The following is a 20,018-nucleotide window of genomic DNA, read 5'->3' as shown; positions in this document are numbered from 1 at the left end:
CATGAAAATGAATGCTATTCCAGCAAGCGCTGTATGTTGACAGTTTTGTTGGTGTATGCAACATGTGATCAGTTAAAGCAATTTGAATGAAGCAGAAGAAAAAACAGGACTTTATGAAAATATTACACAGAAACATTTTGAATGAAATACCATTCAAGTGTGAAATACATTTGTTGTGTTTAAAGTATAATTTTAGATGTTTATACTTGCAAAGACAGAAGTTGTTTATAGAATGAGGAATTCTACAGTATTGTGAATGTACAATATTTTGACCTTTTTTCAGCCTCTCATGCACCAAGTAAAAAGGGTGAAGCCCCTAAAAGTGCTGCCCCTAAATCTGGGAAGTCAGCACATGGTCAGGGCAGTTAGTATGGTTCTGATGATTGGCTTGTGTAATATCTAGATAGACAGTTGTATAATGTTGTTTCTACTGCATGTTACTTAGAGCTATCATTGCATGCTACCAATATAAACATGTGCACAAGCTTTCAGAGTAAATGTAGATCACAATAATAAATGGACTTTTTTAATAAATCTTAGTGTACCATTAGTAACTTCACAAGATATAATTTTTTTCATAACTCCTATATGAGGCCAATTTTCATTTATGAAAAGAAATTGTTTACTTTAAGGATGTACGAGCGAATTTTTTCTAACGTTAAGAATTTTTTCATACCCTGTGAGCTTGAAGTACATTAGTTTCTAAGACAAACAAGAGCAGAAAAAACATAGGTCACCAAACTCGTTTAAATTTTATAGGGTATTTTCTTCACCCACTGTTTACGCATTTCTGAAATTTTGTAAAATTGAAAAAATGTTGGTACTTTATAAAACATCCCTTACAGAAGAAAAAGGCCTGCTGCGTACTCTTGCTGTGTACATACTGCATATATGATGCGTACATGATGTGTACTGAAATCAAGGGCTTTAGATAGTACGCAGGATATACACCGCACATACACCGATAGTACGTTTGTAGTACACTTTTGACATGCAAATAAGCTCTGCCACGTACTACTTGCTGCATACATGCTGTGGACTACATAGTACACAGGATGTACGCTGGAGGAAATTAGTATGCGGGAAATAGTACGCAGCATGTACGCGGCACATACACTTTTCACATGCAAATGAGCCTGCGGTGTACTACCCCTGTGGCATACATGCTGTGTACTCCTGCGGCGTACATGCTTTGTTCTCCTGGCCCCAGTCCTGCGGGGTACATGCTGTGTACTCCTGCTGCATACATGCTGTGTACTCTTGTGGCAAAACTGCTGTGATAATGTAAATTCCTTACCCCACCAACTTTCGTATGCAAATGCTGATCATTTGGACAGAAAAAAAACAGAAAAAAGATAAGTGACATGCATTAATAAGTATTTACCCTTACTAAAATAATGTAGATTGATGTTATCAAATAAATTAGTATGCTTTTCTTCATCCACTTTTCAATGAAATAAATCAATTTTTGTAGCATGTAATTTGGTAAACATTTGAAGAAAATGGCGTAACTGCATCAAGGGGAAACAACTTTAATGCAACTAAATATAAGTGTTATGATTTATTATAGACAATGTGTGCGTAGTATGTATTTATTTTGATTAAAATCCATCTGAGAACAATCTAGGACTGGAATTATATAAGCATTTATACACTTTTACGTCCGTAAAAAGTAGCGCACCAAAAGATTTTGGATTGATTTTTTCCAGTGGGGCGAGCGCAATTAGCCAAAAACGTTCTGAAAATATACGAGCAGCAAATCTGATGAACAACTTTTTAATTTGGTGAGGCCTTAATGAGTTAACATAATGAGCATTAAAGCCTTTATAAAACATGATAGAATGGTGTTTTGCTTAAGAGTATTCAAATAACAGTGAGAGCTATTAATTCTTCTCATTCGGGCGCTGTTGAGGCATTATCTTGGTAATTATTTCATGTATTACAAAATGTAATGCAACGAAGTTCAAATAAGGCTTTTCAATTATCCAAGTTAGAAAGCTCCAGGATTAATTCAAAATGAAAAGAATATATTTTTACACAGCTCAGCAGCTCAGAAATCACTAAGATGTAAGAATCACAAATGAACATTGCGAATAGTTTGGCAAATTTTCATTGTTCAGAATACGGGTAATCTGAACTATTCTATGCTATTAAGATAAAAGTTACTCGGAAATCAAGTTCTTGCTTCCAAAAAAAAAAAATGTACAAATCCTTCCTGCATGAAGTGTACTTCAGACTTTTACCTAAATAAATTCAAAGTATAAACACCAAAAGAAAATGAACAAGTCCCTCACGCGTATATGAAGTTTACTTCAGACTTTAACTTATAAAAAAAAAAACTAAGTATAAATGCCAAAAGAAATTGTACAAGTCTTTCCTGTGTATATGAAGTGTACTGCACAAATTTCAAAGTATCTGCGGTGTACATGCAGTGTACTATTTTCTTGTACAAGTCCCTCCTGCGTACATGCAGTGTACTCCTTAAATTTTCAGAGTCTGTGCTGCGTACTTGAAGTGTACTAGTGACCTCCTGCGTACATGCTGTGTACTCGTCGAAATAGTACGCGGCATGTACGCGGCATGCGGTGTATGTAAAAAGTACTCCTCTGGCGTACTACTGTGTTTGCGGCATATACACAGCAAATACGCAGCATGTACGCCACAGAGGCTTGCTTCTGTAAGGGATATAATATCCTACTTAATCTTATAGGGATTTCAGGTCTTACAGGTTAATATGAATATATGGTGATGTCAATTATATATAAGCACAAATGTCACTAACAAATCTCTTTAATTTTTACATGTTGACATAATTACCCCACCCACTTCATTTTCAAAGGAAAAAACGTATTTAGATCTAAAAAAAAACTCTGACGTTAAGATTTTCAAAATATTTTGCAGCATTAATGACACACAAAAATGCTTCAAAATGGAAAGAAAAAAAGTTGGGGTCACCGTGCATCTAAGAGATTTATTAAGAAAAAACTGTTAAAAAGTGGTAAATTTTGATATTTTTTGTTCTTTTTGTTTTAATTTATATTTTCTAGATAATATAAAGTGCTGTCTTGAAAACTTTTATTTTATTTATAGCTTAACATTATATGTATCAGTCAGAAAAATATCAAAACCAAACCTGATCTACATTAATAGATATTTGAAGTTACCTGTCCCTACCCCATTGTAAATCTTACGTCAATTTTAGGCAAATGCCAGCCAAAAATAAGGGTGAAAAATTTTTTTGCAAAAGCATAATACATTTGGTTAAATGGTACATTATTAGCCATATTTTAATTATTTAGCATTAATTTTTGGCAAAACTTTTGTTAGAAAGCAATATTCGAAGAAACATTTTTCAAAATGGCGGATATCCTGAAAAAAACGCTCGTACATCCTTAAATAGGGATAGATTCTTTACTACAAATTGGGCTTTTACAGTTTGTAAACAGAGTCCATATTCATCCAAGTTTCAAGTCTGAAATTTAGACTTATACACATTAAAATTGCTTAACATACTTAACAGAATGATACTTCCTTTGTGATGCAACTTTTAAACACATTTTGTTGCTGTTTCTGCTATGTTCATGTCAAGTTTCATTACAGTAATTACAATATTTACAAATGTACAGCAAAAGTAACTTAAACATATTGGTGAATATGGACATGGGCTGTAAATGAACTTTGGCTGAAAACAGGACAGAGAAAGAGTTGACTGTAGTAAAGATAGAATTTTGACTGTGAACTGGGCAGAGAAAGAGTTGACTGTAGTAAAGATAGAACTTTGACTGTGACAGGGCAGAGAAAGAGCTGACTGTAGTAGAGATAGAATTGTGACTGTAAACAGGACATGGAAAGAGCTGCCTGTAGCTGAGATTGAATTTTGACTGTAAATAAGACAGAGAAAGAACTGACTGTAGTAAAGATAGAATTTTGACTGTGACAAGGCAGAGAAAGAGCTGACTGTAGTAAAGATATATCTTTTACTGTAAACAGGACAGAGAAAGAGCTGACTGTAGTAAAGATAGAATTTTGACCGTAACAAGGCAGAGAAAGAGCTGACTGTAGTAAAGATATATTTTTAACTGTAAACAGGGCATGGAAAGAGCTGCCTGTAGCTGAGATAGAATTTTGACTGTAAATAAGGCAGAGATAGAACTGACTTTAGTAAAGATAGAATTTTGACCGTAACAAGACAGAGAAAGAGCTGACTGTAGTAAAGATAGAATTTTGACTGTAAATAAGGCAGAGATAGAACTGACTTTAGTAAAGATAGAATTTTGACCGTAACAAGGCAGAGAAAGAGCTGACTGTAGTAAAGATAGAATTATGACTGTAAACAGGGCATGGAAAGAGCTGCCTGTAGTAGAGATAGAATTGTGATTGTAAACAGTGCATGGAAAGAGCTGCCTGTAGTGAGATAGAATTTTGACTGTAAATAAGGCAGAGATAGAACTGACTTTAGTAAAGATAGAATTTTGACCGTAACAAGACAGAGAAAGAGCTGACTGTAGTAAAGATATATTTTTAACTGTAAACAGGGCATGGAAAGAGCTGCCTGTAGCTGAGATAGAATTTTGACTGTAAATAAGGCAGAGATAGAACTGACTTTAGTAAAGATAGAATTTTGACCGTAACAAGACAGAGAAAGAGCTGACTGTAGTAAAGATAGAATTTTGACTGTAAATAAGGCAGAGATAGAACTGACTTTAGTAAAGATAGAATTTTGACCGTAACAAGGCAGAGAAAGAGCTGACTGTAGTAAAGATAGAATTATGACTGTAAACAGGGCATGGAAAGAGCTGCCTGTAGTAGAGATAGAATTGTGATTGTAAACAGTGCATGGAAAGAGCTGCCTGTAGTGAGATAGAATTTTGACTGTAAATAAGGCAGAGATAGAACTGACTTTAGTAAAGATAGAATTTTGACCGTAACAAGACAGAGAAAGAGCTGACTGTAGTAAAGATAGAATTATGACTGTAAATAAGGCAGAGATAGAACTGACTTTAGTAAAGATAGAATTTTGACTGTAACAAGGCAGAGAAAGAGCTGACTGTACTAAAGATAGAATTTTGACTGTAAATAAGGCAGAGATAGAACTGACTTTAGTTAAGATAGATTTTTGACTGTAACAAGGCAGAGAAAGAGCTGACTGTAGTAAAGATAGAATTTTGACTGTAAATAAGGCAGAGATAGAACTGACTTTAGTAAAGATAGAATTTTGACTGTAACAAGGCAGAGAAAGAGCTGACTGTACTAAAGATAGAATTTTGACTGTAACAAGGCAGAGAAAGAGCTGACTGTAGTAAATATAGAATTGTGACTGTAAACAGGGCATGGAAAGAGCTGCCTGTAGTAGAGATAGAATTGTGATTGTAAACAGTGCATGGAAAGAGCTGCCTGTAGTGAGATAGAATTTTGACTGTAAATAAGGCAGAGATATAACTGACTGTTACAGTAGTAGCGATAGAATTTTTACTGTGAAATGGGCAGAGAAAGTGTTGACTGTAGTAAAGATAGAATTTGAACTGTAAACAGGGCAGAGAAAGAGTTGAATGTAGAAGAGATATAAATGTTATTATAAACAGGACAGAGGAAGTGTTGACTGTAGTAAAGATAGAATTTGAACTGTAAACAGGGCAGAGAAAGAGTTGAATGTAGGAGAGATATAAATGTTATTATAAACAGGACAGAGAAAGTGTTGACTGTAGTAAAGATAGAATTTGAACTGTAAACAGGGCAGAGAAAGAGTTGAATGTAGGAGAGATATAAATTTTATTATAAACAAGGCAAGAGAAAGAGTTGACTGTAGTAAAGATAGAATTTTGACTGTAAACAGGACAGAGAAAGAGTCGACTATAAACAGTATAGAGAAAGAGTTGATTTTAGTAAAGATAGAATTTGAACTGTAAACAGGGCAGAGAAAGTGCTGACTGTAACAGAGATAAAATTTTGACTGTAAACAAGTCAGAGAAAGAGTTTACTGTATATTTAGTTAGAATTTTGACTGCAAACAGGCCATAGAAAGAGTTAACTATAAACAGGGCAAAGAGGGAGAATAGAAACTGTTTGCTATAACTTGGATAGAGATTTTAGTATTTTTACTGCAGATATTAATCGTGCATTCTTGAAGTTAAGTTGAACATTTTAATTATATTATTTTTAGAAATGTAACAAACTTCAGAAGTTGAGATGTACTAAATTTGTCTATGTTTCAGTGCTTGTTGGTGAGGACATAGACATGGGTATATCATCAAACACCACATGTAGAACAAAATAGAGTTTCCATTTGATTTTGATAAATAAATAAACCTTTCAGATCCATCTATCATTCAGTTGTATGAGTAGTTTATGATTGAGATATTTGAATTTTCTGTTAAAATGCTTCTTAAAGAAATGCCTGGTGAATGTAGGAGATTTTAGGGAATTATTTTTATTTTTAAAAGATAGGAAAGTTTGTTTTATAATTTTTAGGTATACTAATAAATTTTCTTGGTTTTGATTATTTCTGCCCCATTTACTTGCAGCAAAATTTCAAGTTTTATTTGTCAGTTTTAGTAGTTGTATATAGTTCTGAGTACATTTGAAAGAAGAGTTTTAACCTGAAGCAAGAGATGGGTCATTCTTGCTTGGAACAGAAATTACAAAAATAAAGTGTAACTAAAAATAATCAAGTAAGGGGAAAAGTGTAAGGAATATTAAATTTCAGTTTTTGAGATGACAGTAATTTCTTTTATCTGTTTTGCAAATAGTAAAAGAATGATATCCAGTGATATTTATCTCATTTTGAATTTAAGCTTACCTGTACTAAGTTTAGGTGGATGGTCCAGACTCAAACTTTGTCTGTAGCTTTCTTATAAGGTTTTCTCCCAGTTTTGTTCAAATGGGGGCACTAAGTCCCCTTTAGGGGCTGCTAGAGCTAAAAATAGAAACATATTTATTGGGCTTCTTCCTACGAACTGCTGAATGGATCTTAATCAAATTTGATCTGTAACATCATTTTAGGTACTCTTCTAACTTTACAAATGAGGATGCTTGGCCCTTTTTAGGGAGCACTAGATCTGAAAAATAGGAATGCCTTTAAATGACTTCTTTACATGAACCATTTGACATATCTTCATCAAACTTCGTCCGTAGAATCATTATAAGGTTCTCTCCCAATTTTGTTGAGATAGGGGCACTATAGCTGAAAATAGAAATACCTCTAAAGGACTTCTTCATGACCTGCTTGATGGATCTTCCATTAGTCTTGGTCTGTAGCATTTGTAAATTCCTCACTCAAATTTGTTTAATATGTGTGTATTTTGCCCCTTTTAGGGGACACTAGTTTATACTAAACACAGTTGTCACCATTCATGATACAGTGTGTCGTAGAGTTCAAGTTAATTCAAGTTCAAACAGTCAAGTTCAGGTGAGCAACTTATGGCTACTATGGCCCTCTTGTTAAAACCCTAGGCATCATAAACATCCGTTTGTGTGAGATCCCATTTATTTTGTGGCATTGTTTTTGTGAGAAATGTGTTTGGCTGGCTTGCAGATAGTATGTAGATCTCTCTATGTAAAATATTGTTTGGAACTTCATACAGGTTATTTCTCCTTGCATCAAAGGTAAATAGTCTCTGTATGATCTAAATTTTGTTGGTGTGACATAAAACCCAACAAGACTTAAAGCACAGACTGTAGCTAAGTAGATTATGCACCCTTTTTTTTAGACTATAGACAGATACTTTATATCAAAGTTATAGATAAACCATGATTTACTGTTTCAGACCGTAAAATTAAAGGTAAAGACTGTTTTTTATGCCCCCGAAGGTGGGCATATTAAAATCACACTGTCTGTGTGCACGTGCCTGTGTGTAAATTCTTGTCCGAGCTGTAACTCTGCCATCCATTAAGGGATTTTGAAATAACTTGATGTAAATGTTCACCATATTGAGACAACGTGTCATGCACAAGACCCAGACCCCTAGCACCAAGATCAAGGTCACATTTAGAGGTCAAAGGTTTAACATGGTCTGTTTCGTGTCCAGTCCATAACTCTGCTGTCCATGAAGGGATTTTGAAATAATTATGCGTAAATGTTTACCATAATGAGACAACTTTCATGCACAAGACCCAGACCCATAGCTCCAAGGTCAAGGTCACACTTAGAAGTCAAAGGTTAACAGGGTCTGTTTCGTGTCCGGTCCATAACTCTGCCATTAATGAAGGGATTTTAAAATTACTTGGCATAAATGTTCCCTATATTGAGGTGATGTGTCATGCGCAAGACCCAGACCCCTTAGCTCCAAGGTCAAGGTCACACTTAGAAGTCAAAGGTTTTTCTTGTCTGGTCCATAACTCTGCCATATATCAAGGGATTTGAAAATAATTTGACACAAATGTTAACCATATTGAGAAAATGTGTCATGCTTATGACCTGGGTTTCTCAGGTCAAGGTCAAGGTCATGAAACAATGTGTGATTTTTTTTTTGGTTTTTTTTTTGCAGACAACTGTAACATTCTTGGGCACACTTCGGGGGCATTTGTCACCAATAGTGACAGCTCTTGTTCTTTTGTATTATGTTGTTTGCTTAAACACGGGAAAAGACTTAGTGTCGATCTACTATTTTGCAATAAAATGTTTGTTCATGCATGCGTTTGTTTAGTTGTAGTGTTCTTTTTTCTCAAAATTGGTAAGAGTATTTCACAATACATTAAATGCTCAATATTGGTCTACTGAACTTTGAGAAAACCACATAGTTTTGCCTTTTCAGATATTTAATGTTTGCTGAAAATTATTTGAAATCCATTTTGTTCTCAGTACAGAAAAGAGCAGTATACATATAGCAAAAATAGGGAAAAATAAAATAGATATCGAAAGAAACCTTAGGTGGTAAAGAAACAAACCTGACTGTAGTTTTGCTATGTTTACCTGTTATTGTTGTAGGTGAAGATACTGCAGCGGCTGCTGCCAAGAAGGCCAAGTCTAAGGGTGGGGACCAACCATTCTCTAGAATACCTGGGCTTAGAGATGCAAGCAAGAAAATGGCGAAAATTGTAAGTCAATTCCTATTATTTAACTTCTATATTATTTAACTTCTTTATACTGGACAAGCTTTTATAGACAGTATGTGTCGAGACAATAGGGTTCAGGAGATCAGTTTCTTGCAGATATAAGATAATAGGATTTTGTCAGAGACAGTTTTAATTGAAGGACCAAAACAGTTCTTCCTTTCAAAGGATACTAGTAAGAATAAGAAAATGCTTCAGTTTATTACCATAGGGTTATTATAATATGTAACAGTAGCTCGATCTGGGATGCTGTAATCAGCTCAAGTGGACTTTTCCAGATCGGATATCACGAGGCGCGCATGCACTGAGTGTGATCAGTCCTTGCAAAATCCACGAGAGACGAATACACAATCTCAGTTCTGGCTAATGTTGTAATGACCCTTTTATTATATACCTCCTCCTTTTTGTTTGTTCATTTGTAATGGAACAAAATCTTATATGTCTGTTGATGTTAAAATGAAATGAGTGATGTTTTTGTGTGCACTAATTATATAACTGTCAGCTCATGCATATTAATGAAAGTAGTCTGGCAACATACAATACGGAAGGTTTAATCACCTTTAGTGATAGCTCTAGTTTTGACAGAATTTATATAGGTATATAATTAAAATAAATATTACTAATAGACTTCTGGAAGAGTCGCACATATTGGTTACCTGCTGTGACTATAAATAAGTGTAATTTCATGCAGTTCTATTTGACTTGTCAAATCAGTTACAGGAGTTTTTTTGTGTATTTACCTTTAGCATACAACATTCATATATGTTATGTCATTTTAAATTTTGTTTTTTTTTGGAAATTAAGATATCCTGAATGTTTTGTAACAATAGATGAACAAATAAAGTCAGAATGGGTTTTTCAAACTTCTTGATGTCCAGGATAACTGAAATTTACAATTGAAAATACCACATCAAAATTTATAAGGATAAATTCAAAACTAATCAAGGTATTTTAGAATCTAAAAATGTTCCTATTACCAAGCTTGGGTTCTTTAGAATGATGTATAAAATAAAAGGTATTGTTTTATAACAATGGGATATAAATGAAAAACCTTGTTATTAAAAGAATAAGAAAGGATCAATCAAACAGTGAAACCAAAATTTGAACCTGTGACTGCATTTAAAGCAGGGAGATGCTTCACTTCTTTTATGTCTCATAAAAAAGTGTTTGCAACACAAAGTAAAATAAAAGCTTTAATAGGAAACATGTTTTGACTTTCTTACAATTTCTAATTTCAGATTCCACTGAACAGACCACTTAACCCATGGAATGTTCCAGTAGATACCATGAATTTCAGATGTATCCTTCTCTGTTAATGAATGATGGTTCATGTGAAATGATATGGAAAGAGAAATACTTAAACACAATCAAGGCCTTGTTCCATATAGTGCTAATATATAGTTAGTCTTTGTAGTAAAAAAAGACATATAGTAAAAAATAGGGCATAGAATTTGGTAATTTCAAGATTAAATTTAATATGTAGACACAAAACTGTCTAAAAATCTTATTTGAGATTAATTGTCATCTATGAAATGCTTTTCTAAATCATTTAATGTTTCAAACAGATCATGCTATTTTCACATATTAAAAGGAATTCTTTGTTATCTCCAAAAAAAAAGTATTTCCTTGAAAAACTGGCTTTTGCAAATAAAAAAAGGTCTTTAAAATGGCTGGATTGGGAGTTTTCAGAGAACAGTTAAAGCAATGGTGTAGTTTCAGTTTCCTTAACTAGATGTTAGTTATTGTTGATCCTCATCTAGACTGTGCTGAAACTGGTAAGTGCTCACTTATGTCTCGTTCTTTTTATAGAAAAACTGTCTCAGTAAAAAGTATAATGTCATAAATGAAATAAAATATGTGTTATGTTTGGAAAAAGTTTTATCTACCACAGTGGCATTACTCTTACAGCTTGTACCATCTTATTATATTGGTCAAATGACTGGCACCATTTTGTAAGGGTGGTATTACACTAAAGGCTAGTACCATTTAATAACTGGGGTATAGGAGAGATCGTGTTTGTATACAAATTCTATTTTTAGAACTGATAAGACAGTGATCGGGTGGGCAGAAGCCGACCGTCCATGTTTTTAGCTCACCTGTCACAAAGTGACCAGGTGAGCTTTTGTGATCACCCAGCGTCCGTCGTCCGTCCGTCAGTCCGTGCGTGCGTGCGTAAACTTTTGCTTGTGACCACTCTAGAGGTCACATTTTTCATGGGATCTTTATGAATATTGGTCAGAATGTTCATCTTGATGATATCTAGGTCAAGTTCGAAACTGGGTCATGTGCAGTCCAAAACTAGGTCAGTAGGTCTAAAAATAGAAAATCCTTGTGACCTCCCTAGAGGCCATACTTTTCAATGGATCTTCATAAAAATTGGTGAGAATGTTCATCTTAATGATATCTGGGTCAAGTTCGAAACTGGGTTACGTACCGTCAAAAACTAGGTCAGTAGGTCAAATAATAGAAAATCCTTGTGACCTCTCTGGTGGTCATATTTTTCATGGGATCTGCATGAAAATTGGTCAGAATGTTCATCTTGATGAAATCTAGGTCAAGTTCGAAACTGGGTCACATCCGGTCCAAAACTAGGTCAGTAGGTCAAATAATAGAAAAACCTTGTGACCTCTGTAGAGGCCGTATTTTTCATTGGATCTGTATGAAAATTGATCAGAATGCTCATCTTGATGATATCTAGGTCAAGTTAGAAACAGGGTCAACTGCGGTCAAAAACTAGGTCAGTGGGTCAAATAATAGAAAATCCTTGTGACCTCTCTAGAGGTCATATTTTTCATGGGATCTGCATGAAAATTGGTCAGAATGTTCATCTTGATGATATTTAGGTCAGGTTTGAAACTGGGTCACGTCCGATCCAAAACTAGGTCAGTAGGTCAAATAATAGAAAAACCTTGTGACCTCTGTAGAGGTCATATTTTTCATGGGATCTGCATGAAAATTGGTCAGAATGTTCATCTTGATGATTTCTAGCTCAAGTTCGAATTGAGTCAACTGCGGTCCAAAACTAGGTCAGTACGTCTAAAAATAGAAAATTCTTGTGACCTCCCTAGAGGCCATATTTTTCATGGGATCTTCATAAAAATTGGTCAGAATGTTCATCTTGATGATATCTAGGTCAAGTTCGAAACTGGGTCACGTGCCGTCAAAAACTAGGTCAGTAGGTCAAATAATAGAAAATCCTTGTGACCTCTCTGGAGGTCATATTTTTCATGGGATCTGCATGAAAGTTGGTCAGAATGTTCATCTTGAATATATCTATGTCAAGTTCGAAACTGGGTCACGTCCGGTCCAAAACTAGGTCAGTAGGTCAAATAATAGAAAAACCTTGTGACCTCTGTAGAGGCCGTATTTTTCATTGGATCTGCATGAAAATTGATCAGAATGTTCATCTTCATGATATGTAGGTCAGGTTTGAAACTGGGTCACGTGCAGTCAAAAACTATGTCAGTAAGTCAAATAATAGAAAAACCCTGTGACCTCTGTAGAGGCCATATTTTTCATGGGATCTGCATGAAAATTGGTCAGAATGTTCATCTTGATGATATCTAGGTCAGGGTTGAAACTTGGTCACATGCGGACAAAAATTAGGTCAGTAGGTCAAATAATAGAAAAAACCTTGTGACCACTCTAGAGGCCATAGTTTTCATGGGATCTGTATGAAAGTTGGTCTGAATGTTCATCTTGATGATGTCTAGGTCAAGTTTGAAACTGGGTTACATGCGGTCAAAACTAGGTCAGTACGTCTAAAAATAGAAAAACCTTGTGACCTCTCTGGAGGCCATATTTTTCATGAGGTCTATATGAAAATTGGTGAGAATGTTCACCTTGATATCTAGGTCAAGTACAAAACTGGGTCACATGCCTTCAAAAACTAGGTTATTATGTCAAATAATAAAAAAACCTTGTGACCTCTCTAGAGGCCATATTTTTCAATGGATCTTCATGAAAATTGGTCAGAATTTTTATCTTGATGATATCTAGGTCAAGTTCAGAAGTAGGTCACATGAGCTCAAAAACTAGGTCACTGTGTCAAATAATAGAAAAAACGACGTCATACTCAGTTCATGTGGGGGCAGGTGAGCGATTCAGGACCATCATGGTCCTCTTGTTTGTAAACAGTGATGTTTTTCTAACGGTCTAAACTTTCTTAAAACACAAATTACATAAATAGTTTTTGATCAATGGAAAGGTTATAAAACAAGCAATTTATTGATTACTTTTAATTGTTATTTCTAAATAAAATGGATTAATTATGAACGCTTAACTTATTCTGTTTTTCTAAAGGTTGTGAAAATCACTACGCCGCTTTTAAAATTATATGTCATTTAAAACGGTTATTCATTGAAAAAAGATATTTGGATACAAAAATATGAAGATAGTTAGTATTTCAAATCTTTTTAAATTTTGAAAATCCATAAATGAGCAAAAAAGTTATTAAAAATTAAAAATTCTGATTCAATACGCAAACGGTGTTAAAATCATTTGTTTTGCCAACCACCAGATAAACAGATGTTAACGCGTGACGTCACGGCGATCTCTCCTATTACCATAACAACTAGTATTGTTTAATTACAGGGGTATTACTCTAATTGCTGTATCTTTTTGTTTACATTTCAATTTTCATAATCCTTTTCATCAATTTTAAAGTTATATTTGTGGCCTAATTTATTTTGTTTTGGCCAGAGCCGGATGAATTGGCGGAAAAATAAAATAATATTCAGGAATTTCACTTTTATTTTTATTTCAATTTCTTGGAAATTAGGACTGGCGCTCCAGTAAAACGACAAATCAAAAAACTCTGGCCTTAACAAAATTAGGTGATAATGTGTAAGAAATGTGCACTCAACTAAGCAAAGACCAGAATAAAAAGAAAATTTTGCATCTTAGAACATCTTTGTACAGATCCATGTGCTAATATACCTTTTTTCTGACATTTTATTTGTTGATATTTTTCAGAGGAGAACAAACCAATAGATGTGTTTAACAAAGTGTTAGAAGATTATGAACAACAGTTTACACCACGCTGGCTAGGAGTTATGGGAAATGAACATACACCAAGGTAATGTTTTTGCCTGTTAGGTGGAGAAGTTACCAAATATTGTTGCTGTATAGTCATTGATACTGTTCTGTGAATAAATAATTGATACCTTTGCATCTGTTAAATTCTGTGAGGCATTAATGATTTTAACGTAAACACTCCAAAGGCCATAATTTTGGCACAATCTGAATGAAATTTAGTTAGAATCTGAATAAGATACCGGATGTCGTATTATACTCTTATTGAATGTTCCAAACATTCTAGATCCATTTTCAAGGTCACACTTGAAGGTTATGTACTTCTTGGAAGGTTTTCAGGATGTTCACCTCATTAAGACCATGTACAATTTAATACAGATAGACAACTTCAGGGAATTTGAATAAAACAGAGCCATTTTATTGACCCTTATTGTAAGTGAACTTACACCTTATAAAGGGAGACCACACATCAGATATTCAGATTTACATTTTAGAAAGGCATTGGAAACAGAAATAGTACAAACCCAGAATTTTAATAATCTTTACTTAAGTGACATATGTATATATGATAACTTTATTTCAGTGTTGGTGAATGGGAGGTCTACCTGTTAGAGAATAGCGCTTTTGTCTTCTATGGTATGGAGAGATTGCTTTCATATATTCCACCAGCAAAACTTTCGGCGCTAAATATACCTGGTAAAACATTGATTTTCTTATCTTACACATACCAGTTGTAGATTTACCAAACACTGATTACCAGCACTAAATTTACCTTACACAGATGACCAGCTATAAATTAACCATGCACTGATTACCAGTTTTAAATTTACCTTACATTGATTACCAGCTATAACTTACCTTACACTGATTACCAGCACTAAATTTACCTTACATTGATTATCAGTACTATATTTACTTAACAATGATTATCAGTACTATATTTACCTGACACTGATTAACAGTACAAAATTTACCTTATACTGAATATCAGTATTTAATTTACCTTGCACTGTTTACCAGTTTTAAATTTACCTTACACGGATTACCAGACATATATTTTCCTTACACTGATTATCTATACTTACATGCTGTTGTTATATCTACCTTACAGAATGTATGATTGTTTACTCTCTGGATATGGCACAGACCACTAAAAGTTTCACACGGCAGTCTAAAATAGATGTCCTCAAAAGGTTAGTGAGCACTTTAAATCAAAATGAATGGCTCATTTCAAATACCTGGTAATTTTAAGAAATACCTGTAAAAAGTCACCCCGACTTCATCTTAGTGTTGTTGTATTTTCTGGTCCTGCGGGTTCATTGATTTCAACTCATTTAGATTTGAGGATTGAATACTGCTTATGCCGGTGCTAGGGGGCATGGGCAGTGTTGCATTTTCCATTATTGCTCATGAACAGAATCAAACCAAGTCTGCAATTTTCACTGTTTGCCTTGTTCTCGGTGGTTCCAAGAGATCTACTTTTCAGATCTTATTTATTTATTTTTATGCCCCCGAAGGGAGGCATATTAGTTTTCAACTGTCCGTCTGTTCGTCACAACATTAACTTTTTGCATGAAGGCACTTTACTCGCGAACCACTGCACCCAGGACCTTCAAACTTCACAATGCTGATAGTACTTATTGACTACACGACCCCTACTGACTTTGGGGTCAAGGTCACCAGGTCAAAGGTCAAGGTGCTGTGGGGGCATTTGTCACCATTAGTGACAGCTCTTGTTTTTAATATTAAAATACAACCCATAGTTAAGATGATACATCATAGAAGATACATTATATTGAATGTTATTTTTAATGGTTTTGATGGTAGAAAAGATAAAGCAATTTGAAGAAAAGTTTTATATTCTATATCTTTTATTTTCATAAGATATTGTAAACCTAAAGAAAAAACTCATTTTAACACAAATTATTTGCTTTGAATATATTTTGACCAAGACAACAACAGTGAAAATTTAAGTGAATTATAATGAGAAAAACAGTATATAAATTTAAGAATTAAAAACAGTATACTTTGAGATGATTTTGAAATATTTGTGTTATTCACAGTTCAAAGGTCCTGCCACTGGAGAAGCCTGTAGAGACAGCTATGTTGACAAGTCTCACTGGGATCAAGTGTATCCTTGGCAACCAGTGGCATTGTACACTTGCTGAAAATGCTGCAAAACTCAACACTAACATGAAAGGTAAGGTTTTATATAATTAACCAGGCTCGCATGTTGTAAAATGTGTGTTTAGGTACCAGCTGAAGAATACATCATTGTTATTGGTTAGTTTTCAAGAATATTCCCAGGAACAACCTGTCACATGTTAAGACTTATAGCACTATGTCAGTTTTATTACTCAAGATGGGTTGTTGAAGTATTTGTTAACTGTTAAGACTGAATTAGGTGCAATATTTATTTAAGTGCAGAATACATATGAACGGTAGTCCATTCACAGTGTCTTAAGATACCACATTTGTATTTCTTTTTTGACCAGTTGACTGAAAATTTTATTTCATATGGAGGAAACTGTAGATTACAGGACTTTCCCTTACTAGGAATGGATCCATGCTTACACAGTTGGGAAAAATATCATACTGCTCACAAAATTACTATGTTCCGGGAGGAATAATAAAGTTAAAAATAATTACAGATTTGCTGGAAGGAGGTATGTCTACCGGGGAGGCAATACGTATGCTGTTCACGCCATACCGCAGGAAGATACCGGTCACAGAAAGCGGAGAGGGTGAAGAAGATACTGGAGGAGAATCAGACAAAAAGGAAGATGAAACAAAAAGTATGGGAGATGGTTCAGTGACAGATAGATCTCAGGCTAGCGATAAAACATCAACAACTGTTCAAGAGTATAAGGAGAATATAGACATTCAGAGATCGTGGTTTAATTTTGTATGTTATGGTCTACCAAACATTGTTGTCACCCAGCTATAGACAGTGCTACAAACTTATGTTTCATTCAATTATTGACTGCCATAGAAGTTTACTTCCAGGTGCAGCTGTGATTTACTTTCAATTATTATGTTTATATTTAGAAAATGACCTTTAAATTTTTTCAATTAATTTAAAGAAAATTTGTCAACTGTACTGTTAAGCCCATTGTATTATTAATAGGTACACATTTTCAAAATTTTCAGCATTGAGGTGTTGTGAAGATAAGCCGATATTAAAAATCAAATATTCTCCAGAAAGAAAAGTTTTTAAAAACTAAATGAGACTGAATTATATTCAGATTTATATTTCTTGCATTCAGAAATGATTATATGTGTACATATGTCTTGTTAACATGTTCAGTGGTATACATTTTAAAAATATTCTTTATTCTTGAAACAATCAGAAGATTTATATGAATGTTCTTATAAATATCTGTTAATGGCTGAATTGAAGATTCGGAATTATTTTAGTTCTCTTTTTCTTAAAACAGTAAAATAAATTCTAGAATACTAAAAGTACTTTTCTCACAGAAAAATAATTAGTGATAAAATAGTGAATCTCAATTTAGATATATGAGTTTTATACACAAACTGTGTGCGTTTTTACTACATTATTAGAAATAAAATTGATGCCACTAAAATCTTCATTAATGATGTTATACAAAGTTTTATGCATTTTCCAGATGGGGGGGGGGGGCTTTGAGACTCACTGGCAGTTAATAATTATAGGAAAGTTCAGTTATGTTCATGTAATTTTCTGTTTAAAAATTTTTAGCTTAACTATTCAAGAGCTAGAATAGTAGAGCTATTGGAGTCGCCCATGCGTCCACGTCCGCATCGGCAGCCGCGTCCCGATTAGGTTAAGTTTTTGTATGTAAGCTGGTATCTCAGCAACCACTTGTGGGAATGGATTGAAACTTCACACACTTATTCACTGTGATAAACTGACTTACATTGCACAGGTTCCATAACTCTATTTTGCTTGTTTTACAAAATTATGCCCCTTTTTGACTTAGAAATTTTTGGTTAAGGTTTTGTATGTAAGCTGGTATCTCAGTAACCGCTTGTGGGAATGGATTGAAACTTCACACACTTATTTACTGTGACAAACTGACTTACATTGCACAGGTTCCATAACTCTATTTTGCTTTTTTACAAAATTATGCCCCTTTTTCAACTTAGAATTTTTTGGTTAACGTTTTATATGTAAGCTGGTATCGCAGTACTCACTAATTGGAATTGATTGAAACTTCACACACTTGTTCACTGTCATGATCTGACATGCACAAAGCAGGTCCCATAACTTTATTTTGCTTTTTTACAAAATTATGCCCCTTTTTCAACATAGAAATTTTTGGTTAAGTTTTTGTATGTAAGCTGGTATCTCAGTATCCACTAATGGGAAAGAATTGAAACTTCACACACTTGTTCATTGTCATGATATGACATGCAGTGCAAAGGGCCAATAACTCAACTTCGCATTTTACAAAATTATGCCCCTTTTTCAACTTAGGAGTTTTGGGTTAAATTCTTATATGTAAGCTGGTATCTCAGTACCCACTAATGGGAATGGATTGAAACATCACACACTTGTCCACTGTCATGAACTGATAAGCACTATGCAGGTTCCATAACCCTATTTTGCTTTTTTACTAAATTATGCCCCTTTTTCGACTTTCGTACTCATTCAATCGACAAGGCCGTTGAATAGTCGAGCGTTGCTGTCCTCCGACAGCTCTTGTTTTTAAGAGGATACTATTATTGGGGTAATCATTTGGATTTGTCTAGATAAATACATAAAGTTATCTGTAGTCATTTGTTAAAAATCTGTTTAAAAAATTGTTAGTATCTCCTGTATGTTAATGTTATATCTGAAATGTTTATTTCCATCCAGAAATTTTAAAAGCAACTGTGATATGTTTTTATATTCATTGAAATAATTTATACATTTTGACAACTTTCAGATAAATAACAGCAAAAACAAATGTTCATGTTGTTTATTTGTGTTTTTATCACACATATACCAGACATGGGTTTTATGAAAGAAAAATATAACTGTGTACCTGTTATATTACACTGATGTGTAATGAGGATCTACAAGTAGTTCTTGTTGGGTTACACAGGTGTTTAATGAGGATCTACAAGTAGTTCTTGTCAGATTACACAGGTGCTTAATGAGGCTCTACAAGTAGTTCTTGTCAGATTACACAGGTGCTTAATGAGGATCTACAAGTAGTTTTTGTCAGATTACACAGGTGCTTAATGAGGATCTACAAGTAGTTCTTGTCAGATTACACAGGTGCTTAATGAGGATCTACAAGTAGTTCTTGTTGGTCTACACAGGTGCTCAATGAGGATCTACAAGTAGTTCTTGTCAGATTACACAGGTGCTTAATGAGGATCTACAAGTAGTTCTTGTTGGGTTACACAGGTGCTTAATGAGGATCTACAAGTAGTTCTTGTTAGATTACACAGGTGCTTAATGAGGATCTACAAGTAGTTCTTGTCAGATTACACAGGTGCTTAATGAGGATCTACAAGTAGTTCTTGTCAGATTACACAGGTGCTTAATAAGGATCCACAAGTAGTTCTTGTCTAGTTACACACATGTTTAATAAGATCTATAAGTAGTTCTTGTTGGGTTCCACTGCTGCTTAATTAGGATCTACAAGTAGTTCTTGTCAGGTTTCTCTGGTGGTTAATGAGATCTACAAGTAGTTCTTGTCATGTTACACAAGTGCTTAAGGAGGTAGGTTACCTTGTTACCAGGGTAAATTCAGATTAGTTGAACTGCAGCAAATTTTTGTATTTCGTGTAATATGATGTTTTTACTGCTACAATCTCAGTTTAGTTTATCTCTGTCCTTTCAAGTTCAGTTTTTATCCAGGTTTGAAGAACATGACCCTCCAAAGGTATTTTATATTGAAAGAAGAAGGAAAATACGGATATTTAACACTTTTCAGTGTATTTTAGTTTCACTGATATCCGTG

General features: G+C 34.2%; 1 protein-coding gene across 1 annotated transcript in view; it reads left to right on the top strand.

The window, feature by feature from the left end:
- The window catches only part of LOC123545982 (cilia- and flagella-associated protein 46-like), a 126,804-nt gene extending 107,787 nt beyond the window's left edge, over nt 1–19,017 (top strand). Inside the window, exons 49-57 of the mRNA XM_053550424.1 lie at nt 284–364; nt 8,924–9,033; nt 10,287–10,347; nt 10,788–10,823; nt 14,023–14,125; nt 14,666–14,778; nt 15,194–15,275; nt 16,146–16,282; nt 16,734–19,017. Of these exons, the coding sequence (XP_053406399.1) occupies nt 284–364; nt 8,924–9,033; nt 10,287–10,347; nt 10,788–10,823; nt 14,023–14,125; nt 14,666–14,778; nt 15,194–15,275; nt 16,146–16,282; nt 16,734–17,029 (1,019 nt within the window). The 3' untranslated portion in view covers nt 17,030–19,017. The remainder of the gene's footprint in view (nt 1–283; nt 365–8,923; nt 9,034–10,286; nt 10,348–10,787; nt 10,824–14,022; nt 14,126–14,665; nt 14,779–15,193; nt 15,276–16,145; nt 16,283–16,733) is intronic.
- Nucleotides 19,018–20,018: the final 1,001 nt, after the last annotated feature.

Source organism: Mercenaria mercenaria, chromosome 9, assembly GCF_021730395.1.
Source record: "Mercenaria mercenaria strain notata chromosome 9, MADL_Memer_1, whole genome shotgun sequence".
In the NCBI taxonomy this organism is placed as follows: Eukaryota; Metazoa; Mollusca; class Bivalvia; order Venerida; family Veneridae; genus Mercenaria; species Mercenaria mercenaria.
The sequence above is the reverse complement of the archived record's forward strand: the minus strand, read 5'-3'. Positions and strand labels throughout refer to the sequence as shown.